Raw genomic sequence first — 23,537 nt, 5'->3', positions numbered from 1 at the left:
TTTAAAAAAATTATTTTCTTTCCCACTAGGATTTATTAGAGTATAACAAAAAAAGTTCGGATGTTACTATGAAGCCTTAACAGTTCAATAAAAACAATGTAAAAAATCATTATAAAAGTTAATATATATTTTTATATAGTGGTACTGTTTGTCATACAGTTATTAATTATACACATATAAATACAATTCCAGAAAGAACCAATGAAATAAAAATTACATATAAATTTTGTCTTGGATACAGAACATTCTTAGATACAGCAGTGTGCATAAAGAACTGTTAAGTACACTATTTTTTCCCTGATTCTTACCAAGAGGTCACTGTGTTCAGAGCTGTCTGAATGAGTGTCCAGCTGTAGAAGCACTTTTTGCTTTTTCCTCATGCACTGTTCGGAATGCAGATTTGTGTTTTCACTTTGCAGTTTATGTACTGGAGGAGTCTTTATAATATATGTCTGGGAAAGAAAAAGATGGCATTTAAAGTTACATATTCAGTGGCAATTATAGAATCTAAAGCCAAACTCATAACTGAGTTTACAGACTGAGTATCCAGGAAGACACTAGAAAGATGCTGTGGAACAATTATTGTTCCTATGGAAAATAAACAGGAAGCTGTGGAAGAACTGAGTTTTATGGCACACTACGTACATCTAACTTCTTCGTGCTTATCTGCAGAAATTCAGGTTGTTCTGAACTGTGGTCAGTACATGCAAACTAACCAACATTTAAGAAAACGCAAACAAAACTGCAGGAAAAAGCTTTCAGGAAGACACTGATAGTGAGATCAAGAACAGGATTGCTTTTACTTAAATAGTTCTTTCACTAGAAGTTAAACTTCTCAGAAACAACACAATGGAACAATGCAATCTTTTTTTCGAAAGGATAATATAAAAATGGTAGTTGTTTCTATTGTTAAGATATAAACATCACATGCGAGCTTCTGACAGGGTAGAAGCGTAAGGTTTTACAGTTACGACGAAGCAGTTGATACTTTTTACAGCTACGCAAGCTATTTTCTGTTCCATAGAGAAAAATATGCCTTTAAAGACAACACTTTAATTTTAAGACTAAGTAAAAGAATTCTAGAGACATTATTAAATTCACTGTCTCGCTAGGACAGGAAGTGTCACTTATCAATGCTAACAAACAAATTAAGTAACTAAGCATGAAAAATGACACACAGTGGGAGCCCTTACACAAACTGCTTTCTAGTATTGCTGTGGAATACGTTGGGTTTTTTTGTGGCTGTCTACCTTTTAAATCACAACAAAAAATAAATAAGCATCTACAGAGAAGTAAGAAATACAGTCAGAAAAATAAAACAAGAACAATTCACTATTATGAGTTACAAACCTTTAATGATGGACTACCCAAGGGACTTTTTGCAGATGCTGAAGGAGGCATTTTTTTCTTTTCCATCATGTTGACTTTTATAGGAATATCATTTGGAGACTTTTTATTTTTTACATCAATAGATGCACAGTCTAGATCTAAATGAAGTTTAGGAGTCTCAGAAAAATGATTTTGTATTTTCTAAAATTAAAAAAGGTTTAAATTAAAAGCATTTCAGTGTCTTTGGTCGAGTGTACATAATTTATCATGGAACTTCAATCAGATTGCATACGTATAAATATTACCAAATTCTAAAATTGATTAAGGATAAGGTTAAAGCTACCTTGTGCTTCTTTTCATCTTCAGGAACCATATTTTGGGGGGGTTCTTTTGCAAGATTCTCCTAAAAAAAAAAAAAAAAGCGTTAGGAAATAAATATTTTATTTTAATTTAGTTCTTGAAAATCTTGGTGTAATTACAGAACACAGTCCACAATCATACTGTTACAAAGTTCACACAAATATAATGACCCAGATTTAGTCATACTGCTTTTCTTGTTGCTCTTCACTTCTCTTGTCAGTTTTACCTCCATATTGGCTTTACCTTCCTGACATCATCCCCGCAAGCCTGGCCAGTTCTTCATAGCGTTTCAATGTCCCCCTGCTTCCCTCATACTTACCAATTGAGGCTTAATGCAAAACACTCACTGCCACCAGAAATGAGACATAATGACTTCAGAGAGCGTCAAGCTCTTGAAATAAGACAGCACGTGAGAACAAGACCTAAAATCAAAAGTGCACTTCACAGCTGTCCTCATTATACTGTATAAGACCAGGCCAAGCGAGTCACCCATACTGCTACATTTTCTTAAAAGAAAAAGATACCTTCTCTTTAATTTCTGCTTTAAGTTGCTCCTTAAGGGACGACAGTTCACTTTTCAAACATGACAGCTCACTTTCCTAAAAACAAATAGATAAAGGATAGGGTTAACTATGCTTAACCTGGAAAAAAGAAAATGGTCCACATAAGACAGTAATTAATAGGGATATTAATTATAAACAAAAGAAAATTCCATTTGCTCAATAGAGCTGACTTATCCATAAAGTTAGCATACTGAGGGGTATCTACGATTCATTTTCAGAATGATTCAATCACTAGAGTAACAGATGATCAGAGAAGCAGTTACCAAATTAAAAAAAAAACCACAACAAACACATAGACTTGAGTCACATCACCTTCTATTAAAAAAAAATCTAACTGAAAAAAAACCCTGTGAAGAAATATTCTGTAAAAGGAAATGTCAGAAAAATACTGCGTTTTAAGTAGATGCTGTAGAACTACACTTTCGTGAAAGCCTTGAAGGGATGTTGGCTCTCAGAACATTTCTCAAAGCTAAGCTTCCCAGAAATGCAACTCTAGACTTGGAAGTTTTGTTTTTGTTTGTTTGAAAAAGAGTTGAAATACTACTAAGAAACAAGTACTTGACCAGAACTGTTCAAGGTAAGAACTTAAAACCCTTGCAAGAACAGGGGGGTAGGAGGTGTGGAGTGGAATCCAACTATTTAATACATAAGTTTCTTATTCACACAGGGAGGTTGGAGCATGATGCACTATCAGGAAAAGTAAACAGAAAAGCACAGCTACTCCAATTTATTTTCAGAAGCATCTGGGTTTTTTTAATGCACATAATAGAATCTGTAAGAAAATAACAGTAAACAGAAGTTAGTGGGTTGATCTTTGCTCTTCAGTCCCACTAAAGCAGACACTTAACCACCCCAAGGATTAAATAGGAAGAAGTCTAATACGATATTTATAGTTATATTACACCCTAAGGACAGCAGCCGTTCCATTTAATTATTTGGTGCTGAAGAGTATACCTTACCAATGATCTTTTTGATGATAACTGCTCTTGCTCTTTTATTTTATAAAGTTTTAACTCCGTATCTTTTTCTTCAACCATTTTATCATATTCATGCTGTGTTTCAAAACAAAACAGAAAAAGCCAACAAACTCAAAACATTTGACTAAATGTTACAATTATAGATCTACCTAATCTTAAAACATTACAAAACAATAAAACATTATTGCAAATAAGGCCCTTGTGAAGATTTAGAAAGCACTATGAACAAATATTGATGCTTCAGCAGAAACTGTAAAACAGAAAATACACAAGCAGTATTATTTTATGGGCTGACAGAGAATGCTTTATCTCTAGGCAGTGGTACATGTTCGGCACATAAAAGCTAGCCATATTATTTTTATTAATGGTATCAGCTAAATATACTGCAAAACAGAGTAATAAGAAATGTAAATTAAAATGTTAAGTTAAACTGCTAAAGGTCACTAAGCAATCTCCTCATAAAAAGAGGCCCAAACTGATACTGAAGAACAGTATGGTATCAAGGAACAGGACAATATCAAAGGAAGGCTGAATATAAAAAAAATAAATAAAAAAAAATCCTGCAAAGCACAAACCTATATACTCCTTTATTCAGCATCCAAATGTAACATCTTGAATAGATGCAGTCTGCGGGACAATTTCAAAAGGCCAACACCGCCACTGTGTCTTACCTAAAGCATTACTGGGCATTCCAAGATGCTACTAGTTCACATCATGTTATCATTCCTACAAATTTAGATAAATGGAATTTATCTGCCAGTAGGCATGTTTTCAAAAAATATTAAGATTAATTTAGTTTTAGGTGATGAAAAGTCAGGCATGTGTTCAAGTTAATTTTCCTAGACTCAGGTCTTTATTATCAAGTTTCACTTTCTAATTCATAGAATCACAGAATGGTTTGGGTTGGAAGGGACCTTAAAGACCATCCAGTCCCACCCCCCTGCCCTGGGCAGGGACACCTCCCACTGGACCAGGTTGCTCAAAGCCCTGTCCAACCTGGCCTCGGAACACCTCCAGAATATTCGTAATATTCTGGTTTTGAAAGGTTTTTACTTAGCATAGTGTCATACATTACAAATCACAGAAATCAGTAAAATCTCCTACCTTATGTTTTTCCATAAGTGCCACCATTTCAGTTATCTTGTGCTGACATCGGATATCAGTTTCTCTCTGTGTTATTGTTGCTTCATCAGCAAGCAACCTCATCTTTTCTACCTGTTAGTAACAAGTTTCATTTAATTAATGAACAATTAACAGCAATGTATTTTTTAAAAAATCTTATTTTAATTTCTTCTTACCCCTGTGGGTGCAATGTATATGAAGACTACATTTAGTGTAGTCTTCATTTGCTTCTAAGATGGTTTTCAAATCTTACATCTTTTACACATATTGTTAAAATGGGCAAATAAAAATAGATTAAAAGTACATCCATTCTTCCACGGTGGACAAGTGTCATTTCAAACCACAAGGCCATTTCAAGCACTCTGCCCTAACATTTTGTGATATTGCCATCAAAAAAGTGTCAGCAGGAAAATACTAATACGGGAAAAGTTATAATCTAATTTGCTTATGCTATATTTATACCAAGAATAGAATTTCTGTGAACGCTATTTTGACAAAAAGAATTTTAACTGGTTTCTTATTTTTAAAGACATATACAAATACGTCAACTTAAGGATCTAAGGTACTAAAGCTTTGCTCACATGCATACACAAGAAGTTCCATTTATGTTGATAAGATGGCTATGTAAGAGCAAGGAATCTGGCCAATATAGCTTCATAAAACAATCATACATAAAAAAATAAAACATGCAGTAAAAATTAACAGCTCTCACCTCTTCAATAAGTTTATTTTCATTTACTTTTTGTGTTTCAATGTCTTTTTGATAGATGTCAACTGTTTCTTTATGTTGCTTGTTCATATTTTCCATCTCTAACTGTAATTTATTCACCTTTTGAGAATGCAGAATTATTGCTGTTATTTGTTCAGGAATAAATATACCAACGATTTTTTTTTTACCTCTCATTTTCGAACAGAAACACTCTGTTACTTTTCAGGTGTATGACTAAACTATTTCCTATTTAACGTTCAGCTTTTTTCATAAAGAGTTGAACTTTGGCCTGAAGTGGATTAGAAAATACTAATAGAAACAATGGCAACACCACCATGGGAAAGACAGCCTGTAACAGTTTTGTGCACACGAGTCGATAAAACAGTCCTAAAGCTAGAGGCTAGTCAATCACAAAGAATCATTCCAATGTAAGGGAACAAACCATTAGCAATCTGACACTATTCTGCCTTTTGCACAAAAGACTCTAGTATCGCTGGCATGGAATACAAGGTAGGAAAATGAAGCATAATTGATAGTCTCCTAAGACTTAGCACTATGAATGTATGACTGTATTATGTTTATAATTAAATCTTTTTTTTTCCTTCAGTTAAGAAGTGGAGAAACAGTTTATCTAGAAATAGTTTATTTTCAGAATTTTATTTAGTTCCAAAAAAGATTAATTACTTTGAGCTGCTAATACTAATGAGAATTTGGTATGAAACAAACAGGAAGAGTCTATTCCTAAGCAGTAACCCTAGATGCTATGAATTCTTTGGAAAAAAAACCAACCAATAAACAGACGGAAATTTTATTCCCTCCCTTATTTAAGATTTTAACTGTTTTATGGTATGTTTTCCTCCCAAGCGTGCACTTTGATTATAATTTTTCCCTTTAAGTTTATCATAAGAATACCCTCAGAACAGTCTACATCTTGCTTGAAGTGTGGTACCCAAAACTGGACACAATGTTCTAATCAGGTACTTAACCGTTGCAGAACACAGTAAAAGAACAGCCTAAAGTGAATAATACATGTGTTTCTTTTAATCACTTTTAATTCTATTTCAATGGGGTGGCAGTAGTGAATAACGTTCAGTACACTATCAACCAAAAAAGGGACTGATTAGGAACATAATTCCTTGAGTTGTAATTTCTATCTCTTACAAATGCCTGACAGTCCAGTCAGTGTCCAATGATTAAAAATGGAAGTATTTTACAAAGATTATGGGATCATTCCTGTAAAATCTGATCCCAGATCCATAAAACAATTAAGAACGTGCTTAACATGTATTATCATTAGTTACACTAGGCCTTAAAACATTGTGTTTGTGCTTTACCCTCATCTTGTACATGAAGTTTTTTAAACCTACCTTCCCTTCATAAATGCTCGTTTTCTTGCTTTCTGCAGTAATTTTCTTTTTCAGTGCCTTATTCTGTTAAAATAAAGTAAAATAAACACTATACTTTAATAAGTTAACAGAATTATGTAATGATTTAACTGCATCAAGTAGGTCAGAATCTTAAAAATGCAAGCTTTCAGCAAGCAAGTAACTTTTTTTGTTGTGCAGTTCAGGTTCCAGATTAATTCTCCGAACAAAAGTGTGCTCAACTACTCACTTTAATAATACTGTTACTTCATGACCTTATGAAAGGCTCCTCATTGGTGACAACAGAGAATAATGAAAAAGGGTGCAGAATGGGAAGAAAAACTAAGATGCTGCTCACAGAAAGTGTGCAGATGTCATGACAAAAAATACAAGTTATACATTTTTACAGTATGGTTATTAACAATTTGTCCTATTTGTAACTGAGACAGGTCATTACTCCACATGTATCAATACCACCATGTACTAAACGAAAATAGTAAAAGTTTAATAAAGATTTTATTTCTGTAATTGCATTTTTCAAAAGTAAGGATGAGTTTACAAATCAAGTAATTCCAAAAGTGACTCCTTAATTTGCTCAGAGTTAGGATAAGAAAGGAAGTATTATAAATTACATAGGTATATCTAAGGATACCACACCAGACAAAAACTGTTGAGAAGTAACAGTTACCACAAAATACCATGGTTTATGCATTTGTGACTTTTTAAAAATGTACATACCTCCTGTTGCAACTCTTCGATGCATTTGGTTTTATTTTCCACCTGTTTCTTTAAATTATTCAACTAAAAGAGATATTTCAAACATTAATTAATAAACTCCTAAAAAATGACTCCCTGTGTTAGAGATTACTGTCAAGGTTCTTAAACATGCATTTGCACAAGTCTTATCAATTTCAATGCAACTGAAATACACACTAATACACACTAATGTGTTACAATGATTGGAGTTTTAACTATAAAGTACTACAAGAATTTTGCTGGCCCAATGTCATCAACAGTAGTGAATATCATCATAGCAGTGAATCGGTTTCTCAGTGGTTGTAGGGGAAAGGGAAAGGGAAAGGGAAAGGGAAAGGGAAAGGGAAAGGGAAAGGGAAAGGGAAAGGGAAAGGGAAAGGGAAAGGGAAAGGGAAAGGGAAAGGGAAAGGGAAAGGGAAAGGGAAAGGGAAAGGGAAAGGGAAAGGGAAAGGGAAAGGGAAATAACTTTGTAATTTAAAAAATAATCTTGTATTAAGTTCTCTACAGTTCGTGAAAAAAAATGAATTTTCATACCTTATTTTCTAGAATCTTCAGCTGCTTTTCCTTCCTTGAAATTTCATTTTCAATACTCTTAGCCTGGAATTATAATTGTAAATCTAGTCATAATACTATAGCATTTTTATACTCTCCTGAAGAAGAAAAAGGCGTAATGGCAGAATTGCTATTAATTACTGCATTGCAATTACAAAGCAGTTCCCTCAAGATTGACAAGTAAGTGTATTCCCTATTTTGTATTTGTGAAAAAAATAACTAAGCTATCATCCCAAGTCCTGAGTATTTTCTTTGACTTTTACAATAAAATTTTGAAATCCATTATGATTTAAAAAAAAGGCGTGCTTTGAAACTACAGTATTAAAGTAAAAATATTTGAACGTATTACTAAAACTCATATTACATATTGAAAGCTAATCCATACCCCATCCATCACTAAATGGGTATAACAGAAATAAATAAATGGGGTTCTCTGTTTGCCTGAAATCTAACAAATATGGACTTTTAAGCCTCCATGTAAAGAGTAAACAACCCACAGAAGGTCCTTATCTTTTAAAATAAAAGGGCTCAGCATGTGTACATATGTTGACTCAATGGGTAGCAGCACTGAAAGAAAGCCTCTGTAAGAGATTACATATTTTCATGATAAAGCAGATGACACAGCATACATTTTCTTCTCTTTCATCCAGTTTACTTTTAATCTCTTCACCTTTCTTTGCCATCTTCTCCTTCAAGGACTCCAGTTCATTTCTAAATGCCAAATTAACAAGTATTAGTAAATATTTACTTAATAACTTTAACTCCTTTTCACTACTTTATTTTCTATAAAGAGCTGCTAATGTTGATGAGAACTTCACAAGCTGTTCAACAAAAATTTTCTTAAAACGATGCAAAGTGACTGCTATTTAATGTTCGATCTGTACATACTTTTTGAAAGTACAGAAAGATGTTCCCCTTACCCGAGTAAAATATATTCTAATCTGTAATATTGTAATGCATCTATGAAACATGGAAGGCTGCCTGTCTATTGGGTTGGTGGTACAGAGATTACTTCAGAGAGTAACATTTAACCAGTTTCACGTTTTCACGTTTAATCCATACCCTTAACTTCTATTTTCATTTCCTTCACACCTAAGATGTTAATGCAGGAAAGGACAGCTCTCTTTATGTAACACGAAGCTATGGCAAAAATTGTTCCTGTAGCAATAGGTACACTGCTAATTTGTAGAAACTTCTACATGGCTAACATCAATACTAAATTGTTTCTGTTTAGCTATATAACCTAAAAAAAGCATTAATCTAAAGATCAGAGAAAGCAGTGTATGATCACAACATTTAGACTAACTTCCTTTAATAATATTATACATTTCTTTTTACTTGCCTTAGCTGGCCATTTGCTTCTTCCAGGTTTTCAACTAACTGCTTTGTATTTTCTTCTTTTTTTCTACTATCCTAAATAAAGACCCATGAAAGTAAAATGAATAAAATTCAAAGTAACATCTTAAAAAATTCAAAGATTCTTAAGCAGTATCTTGACCTACCATACTGACAAGGGTAACTGCACTTCCTTTGTATTTTAAACACAAAAAGTAGTACAGATACTCTACCGAACCATGTCACGTTGAAGTTTACCACATGATTTATATTTTAAATTGAATGTTGTCCTTTAAAAATAGCTGGAAGTTTAAAACTTACCTCATGACTTTCTTGCAGTTTCTTGAGTTCTGCAGCCATACCACTTTTCTCTTGTGTTATTTGTTCTTTTTCTAATAAAAGCTTATTGATAGACACTGTAAGTTGTTCATTCTTTAGCCTAATTTAAAACAAATGGTCAAGAGAAATGAGAACATGTATTCTGAACTTTCCTTTTAAGTTAAATTTATCTGTTACAAAATGTTACTTCACGCTGAAAAAAGTCCAGGCCTGTGTCTAGAAATTTAAGCTTTGCAGCAAAGTTACAGGGATGCAAAAAGGCGACAGGAGAAGGAAAGAAAATTAGAGACAACATTTATATAAATATAATGGTTGTTGAAGATGATGTAGTTCAATATCCAGCTCAAAGCAGGGTTAACAATGAATTCAGAAACTTTTTCTTCATGTTAACCCAACTAAGTCACAGAGATGTGGAACACAAATAAATACAGAAAATGCCATTTATAAATATAAGTATGTAACAGATATCAGACTGTGTGCATAGGTTCAAAAATTCCATTAGAAAACAATCATAGATCATTTCATTGTATACTAACATATCTTTTATGTAGCACACAAAAAATTAAATACTATATTTTCAAAAATGATCATACGCCTCTCGTTCAAGATCTGTATTCAGTGTCATAAGCTGTTTTAAATAATTTTGTTCCTTTTCAGCTGTACTAGTCAGCTGTACTTTCAAATCATGGATTTCTTTCTGCAGAAGAAAAAGAAAGTGTTTTGAGTACACATATATAAAATACAAGTCATGAAATCTATCATAAATGAACTGACAACACAAAGCTTTAAGATGAAACAAAACTACATACATGCCATAAATTAGCCAGACTGTATCTTTACATCTCTATTTTGATATGAAAGTAGTGTGAAATATCGAACCCTGATACGAATGCTGAATGCATTCCCTATTGTAAGTCTAATTAACCTGTCTTCAAAATTACTGACAAAATTACACTACAGATTAAGAAATAATATAAATTAAACAAAATTTAAAAAAAAAAATCACAAAATCCCAATATTACGTGATAGAATAAGCATGTGTTTTAGATGCATCCAAAACACAAAGCAAAATTCCTCCCTCAAATTTGCTGCCATTACAAGATAAGCCTTGTAATGTAATATATTTTAAAATATATAAATGCTTTGAATACTGTTTCCTCCAAACAATTGGTGATACACTGATACCACAGGCACTGGCAGGCAGTTGAGGGAGTGGGGGAGATGAGGGAGAGAAGGAGGGAGAGCGAGTGAGATTAGTTTTTAAGGACAACACATAATGAACTTCTGGAATTTCTAATCACAGAAGGCTATGGAGGCAAATAGTCTGAAGAGGTCCAAAAACAGATGAGACAAGTGAACATGAACAAGTCCATAAACTGATAGGAAAGGCAACTGACAGGGGTGTGTCCTCAAACATCTTTAATATAGCTACTGCAGGAATGTAAGGGGTATGGACCAGAGATAATAGTCAGGATCCTCTACTACACAGTACCTTCTGCTGTCATTATCACAAGCAGAGCAGCGCATTGGGTGGAGCACTGGTGTGACTATGCAATATTTCTTATGTTCTTATATATAACTGATAATATGTAACTTAACTATTTATAAAAACATGTTACTATCACCCTTTATTCAGACCTCTCTGATTTGGAGAACATTTTTTGTTTCTTTTTCTCTTTCATGCAAATTTTCTACAGTAGCCTCAAGATCTTTCTTCTTCACTAGAAGTCCTTCAACTTTTCTCTGTTTAAGATCAGTGAAACTCAGTTTAGAAAAATATAATGCACAGTATATAAGGAACAAACATACATGGTAAAATGCAGACCTGGTTTCACACTATCTTACTTTAGCTGATGCAGTTTCTTGTTAGACTTGTAAATATAATATCATAACTAAAATAATCCTTATCAAATGTGCACTTCATATAGCCTAGACTTCTGTAACAGAGAACAGGCCTTTGTCACAGTTCTGTAGGGTTCACAGATACCAGAGCTAATTACGTCAGGAAACTTCCCTATAAGTAGAGAACAGAACGCCCAGCATAATGGGAATAGATGCAACAGAGTGTTGTAACCCAAAAGACCTTTCTGCAGGCTCTTAAATGTTTTCTCTGAAAAGAGACATGCATCAACACAGTACACAATGCTTTCTAGATACTAAACGCTGCAGTGCGGAGGACATCTCCATAACTAACACCCCACAAACAACAAAATAATCACAACAGATTTGTGAAGAAACAAACCTATTAAACCTATGAGATTGCTTATCAGTTTTCTCAATTTGTCACACATAACCTTTTCACAAATTCCACTGCCTCTTCTGGGTGGTGCCAGAAGATTGGTTATCCTTTAAACACCAAAATGAGGTAAGCCTGTAATTTACAATGCTTAATTTTTAGAAGATTATTACAAAGAAAGCTATCCACTCGATGAATTATCTTTGCTGTCGAAAGTTAGTTGATCCCTCAGCCTTAAATGTCATATGCATGGTGCTCACAAGGTTTGAGCTAATGTTCATTACCAAAAAAAAAGTATTTTTCAGAAAGGTTCAGAATGAGGAAAGGATCAGTACTAGACATATCTAAAAATGTGAAATCTTTATGTCCAGAGGGAGTAGCATTTGAATAGCTGTGAATGAAGAAAGAAATGACCAGAAGTATTGACAAGGAAAACCAAAACAAAGCAGAACAAAACAAGAAAAACAGTGGAAATAACCAAGTTCTTCAAAGAAAACACTGAAATAGTCTAAAAGACAGGTAAGAAAGTTTAGTAGCAACATTAAGGCAGATTAGACAGTGTTTATATGTGGCACTTAAGATACTTAAAAAGCAAGAGATACTTCATATGAAAAGTAAATGTCATGAGACTAATAGAATGAAAATTTACCAGTGTTTCTGACAGCTCTTCAAGTTGCATTTCTTTGTCACATTTGAGTTTAGTCATCTCTTCTACAGCACATGTAATGTAAAATTAATTGAACAGAAATAATTTTACATATTTAGCAGGCACTATGAAGCATTTATCCCTTTGCAGTACCCAATTTTCAAAACTTTCAGAAAATGTAAAGCTAAATTATAACCTAAATTATGACTTAACCTAAACGTAGAGTTGAAAAAAATGATTCAGAAAGACATTAGCAAATATATATCTGAAGAGAAACTAATAATTCATCTTAAATAGAATTCAGAGCATATTATGCTTTCCACAATCGTGGCTTCAAATAAACTGTGGACTGTAAGAATGTTTACAGTCTCCAAGTATTGAGGCACCTGCATTTTCTAGAAAAAAAGACAGACTGCTAAATATTCACATGGATATCCTGAAAAAGGAAACCACTTATTAGTAACTTGAAAATGTTTTCTATGTGCACATTCACATTACTGGGTTTTTTTGCAAGTACTGGATACAAATTCATTTTTGCTCTGGAATTCTCGCAGATCACATCTCATCTTGTTTTAGACAAGCATTAGCAGTTAATTTTTGAACACTTATCTTTAGATGCCCTCAATACATACAAGGACACCAAACTATATTTCTCATTTATCGTATCAGGACTAGAGACATACACTGCACACTGGCAAAACGGTGCTAAAGATAGATCTCTTACTCTGGGGGCTAAGAAGCGCATATCTATAAATCACAGGATATCAAAGCAATATTTAAAGCTAACTACTGCAGTGTGATTCTACATCCAACATGGGGAGTGTGGTCTGCAGGAAAACTTAATCCAAGTGTTTTGTCTCTGCTACAAGGTGCAGAAGTCATTCCAGGAAACTACTGTTCAGCAGCCTAACGCTACCTCTCAAACAGGTCTGCAGTGCTATCAGTTTAAGTGAAAGTGTGCAGAGAAACCAAAATGACTTCCAGGAGAATCCATACATATATGGTCTTGCTATTGGAGGTCTGCACGGCACTGCTCTTTGACTGATGACAGCTACAACAACTACCAAAAAGAAGGAAGTCAGATGAGTAAAAATAAATGTAAACATTCCTGACAGGTACAGGGTACTCTAAACCATTTTTCCAAGAAATAGGGATGGTCTATTTTTAGGAAACAGAAGAGAAATGCTACATAGCTCATTTTCTTTCTTTCTACAAATCTTACCCAGTTCAGCAGTCTTATTTCCGAGCTCCAAGGTAAGTAGCTTTGACTCATTTTCACATTTCTCCAATCTAAGAAAATAAAATTGAAAAAAAAAGTTATTAGAGATTACAAAAATGTAATTACACCAAATCACATATGAAGTTTAGGTTTTATTCCCGGTAGCTCAGTAATCTGGTATTTTACCTGCAAGATCATTGTTTGAATATAAACTGTTTAATTTACCTATTTTGCTCTTTTTGCAGCAAGCTTTCCAAATTGGAAATAGAAGTCTCAAACTCCTCTCTCAGGGATTCGTGCAAAGCCTTAATTTTTTTACATTCTTCCACCTCTGCTTCTTTTTCTCCAGTGACCTGAACCAGTGCTTTCACTGCAGTCTGCAACTCTGTTTCTAAGCTCTTTTGAGCAACCTACAAAAAAATGATATAATTTCTGAACATGTTTTGCAACAGATACAACTGTTTCATATCTAAAGTATAAGTAATTACTTATGCAATTACTAGTCTAATCTATTTACACCGGAAAGTTCTAAGCAAGCTGTACCTCTGTTTTTTGCAATGAAACTTTGGCCTCTTCCAGTTCTGCCCTCAAATGTTCTTGATTGATCTGGGATTCCTTTAACATGTCTCCTTCATATCCTAAGCAAGAAGATATATGCTTACATTTAAGCAAAATAAGATATTTACTAAAAAATGCTTGCAATTCTATTTTACAGATAAGTACATTCCTACACTTTAATCAAGTTACACGATGTATTCATGTCATTGTTAAGCAAAAAACCTCCAAGATGATTACTCAACTTATTAAGCAACAGTAAGCAAAATGTAAAGTTACATATATTTATAAAATTTAACAAAATGCAGCCACTTATATGTATCTGGCATAAAAACAATACTAACGCCTTCCCCCCAACTCCCCAGGGAAGGGGAGGCTGAAAATTGCATCAGTTCTAAAGAACAAAGGTACTTGCATAATATACTAAAAATATTTTGGTATATAGATGGCTTACAAATACTGAAAATCAAGTTCTGAAAAGTAAGTTACAGTGGCACCTGACTGTAAGTTTGCAAAATTCAAGCAATGTATTTTCCCCTTGCAGTCTTCAAAAACTCTCACTGCTTGACTCACCCTTAAAAAAGAACCCTTCAAAACTAGTTATACTTCCAACCCCAGACAATCCTTTGCCTATTTGCAACTAGATTCCATTTAAAAGCAGTAACATTTTGGAGGGTTATTTGGCAAAGACATGAAAATAAGTCTTGCTGAACACAGAACAAGGCTGCTATTTAGGGACTTCTGAACAAATATTATACCTTGAAGACCTTTCACTAACTTGATTTGAAACAGATCAATCCAGTAACCAGGAAAAACACTTATCTGTTGTAGTGCCATGTTTACTACATGAGTCCAACTGAAATGGGAAAAATCTCCAGAACAGAGACAGGGCTATACAGTGTCCTGGTAAAACTTCAGTTACAGAAAAGGAACGACACGGTATATGGCACCTTTACAGTAGTATAACATGTTCACACTAGAGTTTATTAGTTCACACTAGAGGAAAGAAAAGTCCTTCGCAATGAAGCTGTTAACGTCAATACAAAAACAGAGTGTAGCCTAAGCCTAAAGGGAAAACCTCTGTTATGAAATAAGGGCCTAGATTTTATACATATGCAGATTACTGTACCAGTCCGGATCCCACATCAGCAGCTTCTCTTCCACAAGAAAATATGGCCCACAAGGCCCAAAATTCTGCTGCTGACTAGTAACAGGGTAAAATTACCATGATCCTGTTTCCTATACTTCTATAACCAATTACATTTTAAGACAGCAGAGAGAACTCTTACTTTTTGCTTCCACTAAGTCAGCAATCTTATTTTTTGATTCCTGCAGCTGAGTCTTGATGTCCCTTATTATATCATCTTTTTCATCACTCTGTATGGTAAGAACTGAAATCTAACAAAATTAAAATAATATCATAATGAAATGTAGAAAAACAGGACAGATTCTCATTTTCATTTGTGCATTGTGTATGATTAGCATACATACTGCTGTCACTCAAGTTAAATAAGGTGGTCAGTCTTAAGACAAATACTGATCAACTCATACTACCCTGGATGAAAAAGCTCTTCAGTTCAAAATCAAAGCATTGAATTCCAACAGACTGAAGATACTGTAACATCCCTAAAGTTAGCAGAATCTGACTTAAATGTGGCTCCAGCTGTTATTTTTCTCCTTTTTACTGATGACCAGAAACACTCCTTGCCCCTTTGTAATGTCATATCCATCCTCAGAAAAACCACCAACTCTTGACCTTCCCAGATACAGACAGATGCTCTGCTTCTCAGACTCCTGCCTCCAAACTGAAAACTCTTACCACAATTAATTTCTTCAACTTAATCAGTCTTCCATCATGGCTACCTCATCACATCACTACAAAAAACCTACTCTGATCTCAGTTTCCCAAACTCTCTTACCAGCCTGTGCTCTGATATGCATTTTAATCCTTCTTCAAAGTTCCCTCTTACCAGATATGAACTATACCTTTCTTAACTATGAAGAGTGATGACTGCTTTTCTAATTTTATGCTTCTGCACAAGCCACTTTTTATAAAGGCAAGCGTATGTATAGAGAACAGAAAGATTAGTCAGTGTTTACGTGGTGCTTTTAAATCCTGTCACTAAGATGTCCCCTGTTATGATACAGCAGCCTAATTCACATTTTATTCAAAATAAATAATACAGAAGAAACATACCATCAAAAGGTCATTTGCAATATTAATTTCCATCCTTCCAAAACACAAATATTATATGTATTATGTATATGCATACTATGTAATAGTATATGTATTTGTATATGTATATACAAATATACAAACAACCAAGCACTTTTAAAGTAATTGTTTTCATTTGATGTATCAGTAAGTCACAAAACAGAGTTCGAATATTAAAGGAACTGCAAGATTTGTTTCAAAAATAAAGCTGTAGATATTAGACTGTAAAATTGAGCAAACCTGCTTTTCCTTCATACTGACTTCCAGTTTGTATTCTTTTTCAAACTTGTCCACTTTTTCTGCTTCTTCTTTTACTTTTGAGATATAGTAACATGCATAGTTAATACACTAGCTAAAATATACTCCAAGTTAAATAAAATTTCCAGTTTAAGATTGCTTATAATTGTACAGCTGTACAATTTATTTCCTAAAGAGCAATTGTTAAGGTCGTATTTGAAATTATTTTCTAATCAGACAAATTATTTTTGCACCAGCTTTCCACAGAATGAGTCCATTATTCCATGTATTACTTAATAGTTCAAGAAACTAACAAAAATACACATGTAAAAATGAAATAGGCACACAGTAGAATAAATAAAGCAAATGAAATTAAAATTTCTGTAGGTGTAGACTAGTGCATTATCATTTAAATAAACCAACTACATAAAGTAAGTAGTGATTGCTAGACTGTACTTCACAGACAAAACTTTGACTTTGAGTGACTATTTGAAAAACAAAGTTCAAAATCTGACACAGTGGAAAAACAATAAAAGGGCCCAGGCATTTAATAGCAGACAGCATGAATAAAAGAGTGTCTGTCACAGTGTTACAGTTCACCATTCCAGCATTTTGTATCTTTCTGGCCTGAATGCATGCAATAAAATCTATGAAGTACAAAATGGTTAAGCCTGCAGCATAAACACAATAAACAGAATTCTCACATTTGAAACACATTTCCAATCTGGTGTTCTCTGCTTGCACACGAAGCTCTTCAAACGCAATTATCATTCTCTAAAAATAAAATTCAATATATACATTCATATAAAACTAAGTAATGAAGAATTATGTTTACGGTTTGTTGTTAAGAGAATGTTGTAATTATTCAAAGTCGGAAGTTTAAGAACTTCTATACTCAAGATCTAAACAATTTCAAGGATGAAATATTTTTACTGGTCCATGTTTGTAGATGCCTAACACAACGGAGAAGCAGTTGTGATTTTCTTGGTTGCTACCACAACCTATAATTAATATTCAGCCATTACACCGTGTACTCTCTGAGTCTGCTTAACATCAAGTTCATCACTCCCAAAACAGTGATGCCTTGCATTTCTCTATTATAAATATACAGGGGTCTTATCTTCCACACTGGAATAATTAATAACAAAAATATGAATAATTAATTTCTTTGGCCAGACTGCACTTCTTTTGCAAATTAAAAAGGTAAAAACCCTCTTTAAGTCACGGAATATTCACACCTTATGGTTCTTATTGCACACAAAATCACAAGATCCCATAATGACTTTTGTTGTTGTGTCACACTCAAAACTGAAATTAATTTTCTTTGTTCATCTTTATTTTACATTGCACTTTACATTAAATAAAATTATCTAATAGAATAACCCTAATATACCTGACCCCAAAACCTGGCTGAACCAGCTCTACTGGACCTTGCTTTTAGCAGGGGAAGTTCTCCAGATGTTCTTCAGAGGATGTTTTCCAACCTCAGACATTCCATGAAATGACCAGTTAAGTGAAACACAGTACAAAAAGACAGAAGTTATGGCAGTCACCTCACACTAAGCAGATCATACATATCACACAGATCATATGGATCTACATCCCAAACACTGCTGCATTTTATCCAATGAATCTGCCCTATACAATGCAAAAATAGTTCTTGAAAAGGGACTGAAAACCTGACTTCCTGCATCACACGACAGTTCTAATCACTTTATCAGAGAACATTCTTTGTACAAATAGTATCTCAACATACGCACATAACTCAGATATCTCAACATATCCATGTAATTCAGATCACATTTGAGCCTATTAACAAGCTACATCACTTACTTCAACATTGTTATTAAGTTCCACATATAGTTGTCTTGTCTCTTCTCTTTCATGTTCATCTATCAAAGTAAGAATGTACCATAAAGTTTTCCTTTTGAAAAAGAACACCAGCTGTCCAAGCCACTATGCTTAAACAGCATAATGAATTTAAAAAGGAATTATAGGCTCTTTTCTTATTTAAAAAAACCCATTATAAAACAGGTGACAAAAGTTATATAATCTGGAGAAAAAGTATACTCCATTGAAACATCAAGCAAGCTCAGCTTTTCAAATTCCTTCCTAATCTCAGTTTTTCTGTGAATAGTGTAATTCTGGATCAATTTTTAGAACTATATTAATTTTGACAGTATTAATGTTGTTGAATATTAACATATCAAAAATGTTAGGTTTTTAAAAACTTTAGTATAAGGTTTAGCACTGAATTTCTTCCCATCATCAGAGATACCCATGATCACAGAACTGTCATAATAGAATTGTAACAATATTCCATCTCCATCTTTTTATATTTTTTTCCTTTCGTTTTTGTAATTGGTATTATTTTTCCCTAAGAAAACAATTCTAGAATAGAACAGTAGAAACAAGGTTATCAAAGAAGTACAGTACATCTATACACGGGTGTTCAATTTCATATAGAATAAAATCCCAAGTCAAGAACATATTTTAAAACCTCAGCATTTAAACTTTCTTAAGTTATCCAGGTGTCTTGGCTTGGCCTGTTTAGTGAGAAGAATGCTAGTTACTCATAGCGTCTTGGAGTTTGGACCTTTTTTCCCCATGAATCTATAACTGCTTCAAACAGCATAACGACAACTCTGGAAATTTGTTAGAGAGAGCTGGGGAAAGTAACTGAAGTAGAGTAGATTCTACTGCCTGGACACAGGCATGAAGTGCTACCTCATATGTCTTCGCATATTCAGGGTATCTGGATGGGACTGACAAACGTCAATGGACAGACAAGACCTCAGGAGATCTGCCCTCCTCTGGAGTGGCTGCTACTAGCTAATCAGGGTTGCTTACACTGCTTTAAACCTGTATCAGTGTTTAGACACCTAAATAGTTTCCAGGCTTACAATCTTTTAGCAAACAATCAAACTGACTTCAGAAAACCTCTAGATTTAGCACTATGAAACATATGTGGATTAGACCTATGGCTTCACTTCCAATTTCACTCTGATGCAGAGCCCCCTATAATTTACCTCAACTGGAGAATGTATTTGGATCAGAATGATAGCTTTTTTCCTTCGTGAATTTAGAGAAAGCTACATTTACTTTTATAAATAAAAATATAAATAGCATTTACATTTGTTGGACTTCTCTGTGAAGTGAGTACAGGTTTCCTTGAGCAGATTACACAGATGTCTTGAAGCGCTGTTTCTAAAAGAGGAAAAAATACCGTAACATGTTGTCACAGGAATGCATGGCACTTTGAATACCTAAGTAGTAACAATGTAAATGCCTGATGACCCTTACAATTTAACAGCTAAATGTAACTTCACGTATCAATACAGTTCTTAGCACTAATTATTTTCACAAAAATGTATTTTACTGTATTACTTACTCTTTTAAAAGATCTTTATTTTCACATATCTCATCTTCCAGTTTTAAACTTAGTTTTTCATTTTCAAACTAATTTCATAGGGAACAAATACAAAAACACATCGTTATTGAAAAATATACTAGAAATATACACTTCTCAAATCTCACATGAAAAAGTAATTTTTTGCATCAAAAGACAGAAATCTGGTTTATCTGATATTACATGCTGAGACCATTTACAGTTTCCCTGAAAGACATAATAATAATAAACAATAATTTACCAGCAACTGAAACACAGGTATGTTATTCATACATATACTTACTACATGTGCACATCCCTTCTCAGAATAACCATTTTATCAAGGCAAAAGTCAAACAATCAAAGATGATTCAGGTTACCAAAGCCAATGCAAATGCAAACAACAACAAAAAAGGACAAATAATTTGTATAAAATATACAATTCAATCACAATTGTATGTATATGTATTTCTGTCTATCACTACCAGCAAGATAAGAAACTGGAATAAAGCAGAGAGCTCTATTTCCTGCATGCATTGAATACAAAAATATGCATGAGCACACTTCACACATACCAGAAGAATGAAAGCTTATTCGAGCTTATTCGGTCTTGAGTAGGTTTCTGCATACCCACAGTGTGAGGTGCATGTAAATAGTACAAAGATGGCATGCACGTTGTTAAAAAGAGGAAAACTATTTTTAAAAAACAAAATGTTAACTTTTTCCTTTAATAACAGTAGAGCCATAGGTCACTGGTATCTAGACAAATGGCTTCTCTAAAGTCATCACATTAACAGTTCAAAATTTCTTCAACCTCTGCAACATTCTTTAATATTTAATTGTATGAGTAATATTTTCATATTAAATAAGGAAGAACTTTATCTTTACATATTAAGTGTATATTGTACAACACTAGCCTGCAATTCCTGAATGGCTTTACGCTGTGCTTCAACAATCTTCCTATTTTCTTGCAGTTTTCTTTCTTTCTGCTTTAGTTCTGATTCTACAGTTAATTTCCACCGCTTGATCTTCTCAGCCTCTTTGTAGAGTTTTGAATACAATTCATTCATTGTTTCTACATGCTATTAAAACAGGTTCCACAATTTAATCTCAAATGTTATTTAATTAATAATGGTTTAGATACATATTTATCTCTTAGAAATATCACAAGAGTAAATTTTTTTCCACAGATGGTGACACAAGCTTATATACACGATCAGGAACCACAGTTTAAATCTTTGTGTATCCACTGTGTATGTGTATGTATCAACAGACGTTACAGAACAAGTAAGAGACACAAACACAACTGAAAAACACCCCACTGCCTTCAGGTATAGTGACATAGCTAAATAGATACCATTAAAGATATGGATAACCACACTCCACCAAAAGTCAATAAAAGTTTTGCCAGAATTATCAGTAGAGCCAAGATTCCTTCCATTAGGTTTTTCACACCATTTCCCTCTTGTTCTGACAGATACTGCTGAGTTAAGTAAAAGCAGCTTCAGAGATCTTGTCCAAGACTACCTGTGATACGTTTTTGCAGTTTAGCTCATACACAAAGCAGGAAGGAAAACCAACAAACCTCGTGCTCTTAGAACATCTTTAAAGCGCTGTACAAACAGCACTTGCTCAGTGGTTTAGGCAGGTGATAGTACAGCAGGCCACAGGGGAGTTCTGCAGTTTGTTTCAGATATGATGTCACCTAACGCCATCCTTGTTTTGGCTGCATCGTAATACTATTACAGTTGTAACTGTACTTTAATAGCTGCTTGGGCTAAAAGAAGTTTAGTCCTCAGGGATATAAAAATCATCAGAAGGACTGCAAGAAATATGTTCCATTGTTGCAGCAAACAGCATTTTGTGTCTGGGAAGCACAGGAAGCTACTGGTAAAAAAAAATAATTAGCTTTACTGAGCTATACTAAAACAGAAAAATGTTGGTAAAGACACTATGAGAAGAATCAAATGCTAGGGGAAACCACTTCACTAAACTCATTGTTTTATAGATAAATACCTCCTGTAAGTGATTCAGCTTTAAACAGGAGATGGAAAATTATTATTCCCCTTTGACTACGTCCTTTAGCCCTGAAGCATCTACTAGAATAGTGGTTTAGACACTGTTCTGGGAACAGAGGCCCTAAGAAATTAGATATGTAGAGTTTATACTTAGCTGACCTCTTCATCTACCTCAGAGCAAAGTTTTACTTGCTGTGAAATCGCATCTGAAATATGAAGACATTTTGATCAATGTATTTCTAAAAAAATAACAGTGGAACTGTATAGCTACAAAATTGTTAAACTACTTATGAAAAATGTTGACTTTATTGAAAAAATGTAAAAGCATGTGCAAGGTAAATGCTTATTTTACTCTTACCTGAATCAGTGATTTCACCATGGTTCGGTGTACTCATCATTACAAATGGCAAATTAAAATCATCATCTGGGCATTTGTTAAAACCCTGCACAAATTTAAAAATTAGTTTCTTATGGGTAGATTTGTAAAGAAGGATTATAAAACCCAGAAAAAAAGTACAGCTAATGTGAAAATAGAATTTTCCATTAACAAATCAACTACCTATGATTTTCAAAGCCCAAGGTATTGGTAATGGCTTTGGAACTTTGCTTCTTACTTCACAGTGGATTTTCAAACTGTTGGTCTTCTGTAGTTTGCTTTATAGACTACACTGTGTCCAAAGTGGAAGCTTTTGATGACAAGAACTTACTAGCCTCTGCATGCCTCTACACAGTTGCATGGTAAAGGACTCATTAACCAGAATGATTTTTTTTTTCAAGTCCAGTATTTGATACTTATTTTTTGCTTTATTCCTAAGAGTACTTGTAAAACATATCTGATTATGTTCTATCATGAAAATTTCATTTTACAATGTATTCTAAAAGTCATGGAAATTCGTCTTGTAAATAGTGTAACACATCTCCTGTCAGAATATCACATTGAAATCTAAACATAAGGACCCTCAACATGAAAAAACATCTTGTTGAATTCACCTAACTCAGACCCTAGCGACAGAACATTTTCACTGCGCGCTGGATGTGGTGGGACTGATAAAGCCAGGAAGGCACCCAAGTGGTGTACTTCCCACTCACTGTTCTGAGCTACCCACATCAAACATGTATTTATCATCGGTGATGTACAGTTAAAATACATAGCAGATACTCGAAAAGGCGACTCTCTTCAGTTTTGATAGAAAAAAGTAAAAGTCTTTGAAGTGCTCGCCCCCAGCACCAATCTTAATAGTTCGCAGGAAAGTGAGTTGACCGCACACGCCGTCACGCATACACGTGCTTTCCAGGACGGCGGCTCAGGGCTTCGCTTGGGGACAACTGGAAGGGCCGCTCCCTCCCCGCGCCGCCCTGACGGGCCCTCCCACCCCTCGCCCGGCTCCGGAGCAGCGCAAGGCGAGGCAGGTGAGGCGGCAGCACCCTTTACCTGGCACGGCCCCGCTGCCCGAGTGCTCGCCTGGGGTTTAACCGCAGACACCTGGCCACTGCTCAGGCGCGGCGGCACGAACAATTTAAAGGGTTTTTCTTTTTCCATGGCCTCGGAGAAGAGCGCAGGCCCCAGCGCCTCACGGCGGGCACGCCCACGCGCGCGGCTGAGGGGCGACAAAAGGG

At 34.4% G+C, this 23,537-nt stretch overlaps 1 protein-coding gene across 1 annotated transcript in view; it reads right to left on the bottom strand.

Annotated features, from left to right (window-relative positions):
- Window positions 1–23,537, bottom strand: part of SYCP1 (synaptonemal complex protein 1) — a 34,694-nt gene that overhangs the window by 365 nt on the left and 10,792 nt on the right. The window contains exons 11-28 of the mRNA XM_063356300.1: window positions 14,051–14,145; window positions 13,733–13,917; window positions 13,511–13,578; window positions 12,292–12,353; window positions 10,000–10,103; window positions 9,389–9,506; window positions 9,075–9,145; window positions 8,362–8,443; window positions 7,715–7,777; window positions 7,163–7,225; window positions 6,428–6,490; window positions 5,064–5,180; window positions 4,334–4,444; window positions 3,212–3,304; window positions 2,214–2,288; window positions 1,673–1,732; window positions 1,351–1,530; window positions 309–452 (exon numbers count right to left, since the gene is read on the bottom strand). Of these exons, the coding sequence (XP_063212370.1) occupies window positions 309–452; window positions 1,351–1,530; window positions 1,673–1,732; window positions 2,214–2,288; window positions 3,212–3,304; window positions 4,334–4,444; window positions 5,064–5,180; window positions 6,428–6,490; window positions 7,163–7,225; window positions 7,715–7,777; window positions 8,362–8,443; window positions 9,075–9,145; window positions 9,389–9,506; window positions 10,000–10,103; window positions 12,292–12,353; window positions 13,511–13,578; window positions 13,733–13,917; window positions 14,051–14,145 (1,754 nt within the window). The remainder of the gene's footprint in view (window positions 1–308; window positions 453–1,350; window positions 1,531–1,672; window positions 1,733–2,213; window positions 2,289–3,211; window positions 3,305–4,333; window positions 4,445–5,063; window positions 5,181–6,427; window positions 6,491–7,162; window positions 7,226–7,714; window positions 7,778–8,361; window positions 8,444–9,074; window positions 9,146–9,388; window positions 9,507–9,999; window positions 10,104–12,291; window positions 12,354–13,510; window positions 13,579–13,732; window positions 13,918–14,050; window positions 14,146–23,537) is intronic.

Source organism: Chroicocephalus ridibundus, chromosome 20 (genome assembly GCF_963924245.1).
Source record: "Chroicocephalus ridibundus chromosome 20, bChrRid1.1, whole genome shotgun sequence".
Classification (NCBI taxonomy): domain Eukaryota; kingdom Metazoa; phylum Chordata; class Aves; order Charadriiformes; family Laridae; genus Chroicocephalus; species Chroicocephalus ridibundus.
This window is presented reverse-complemented; position numbering and strand designations above follow the sequence as displayed.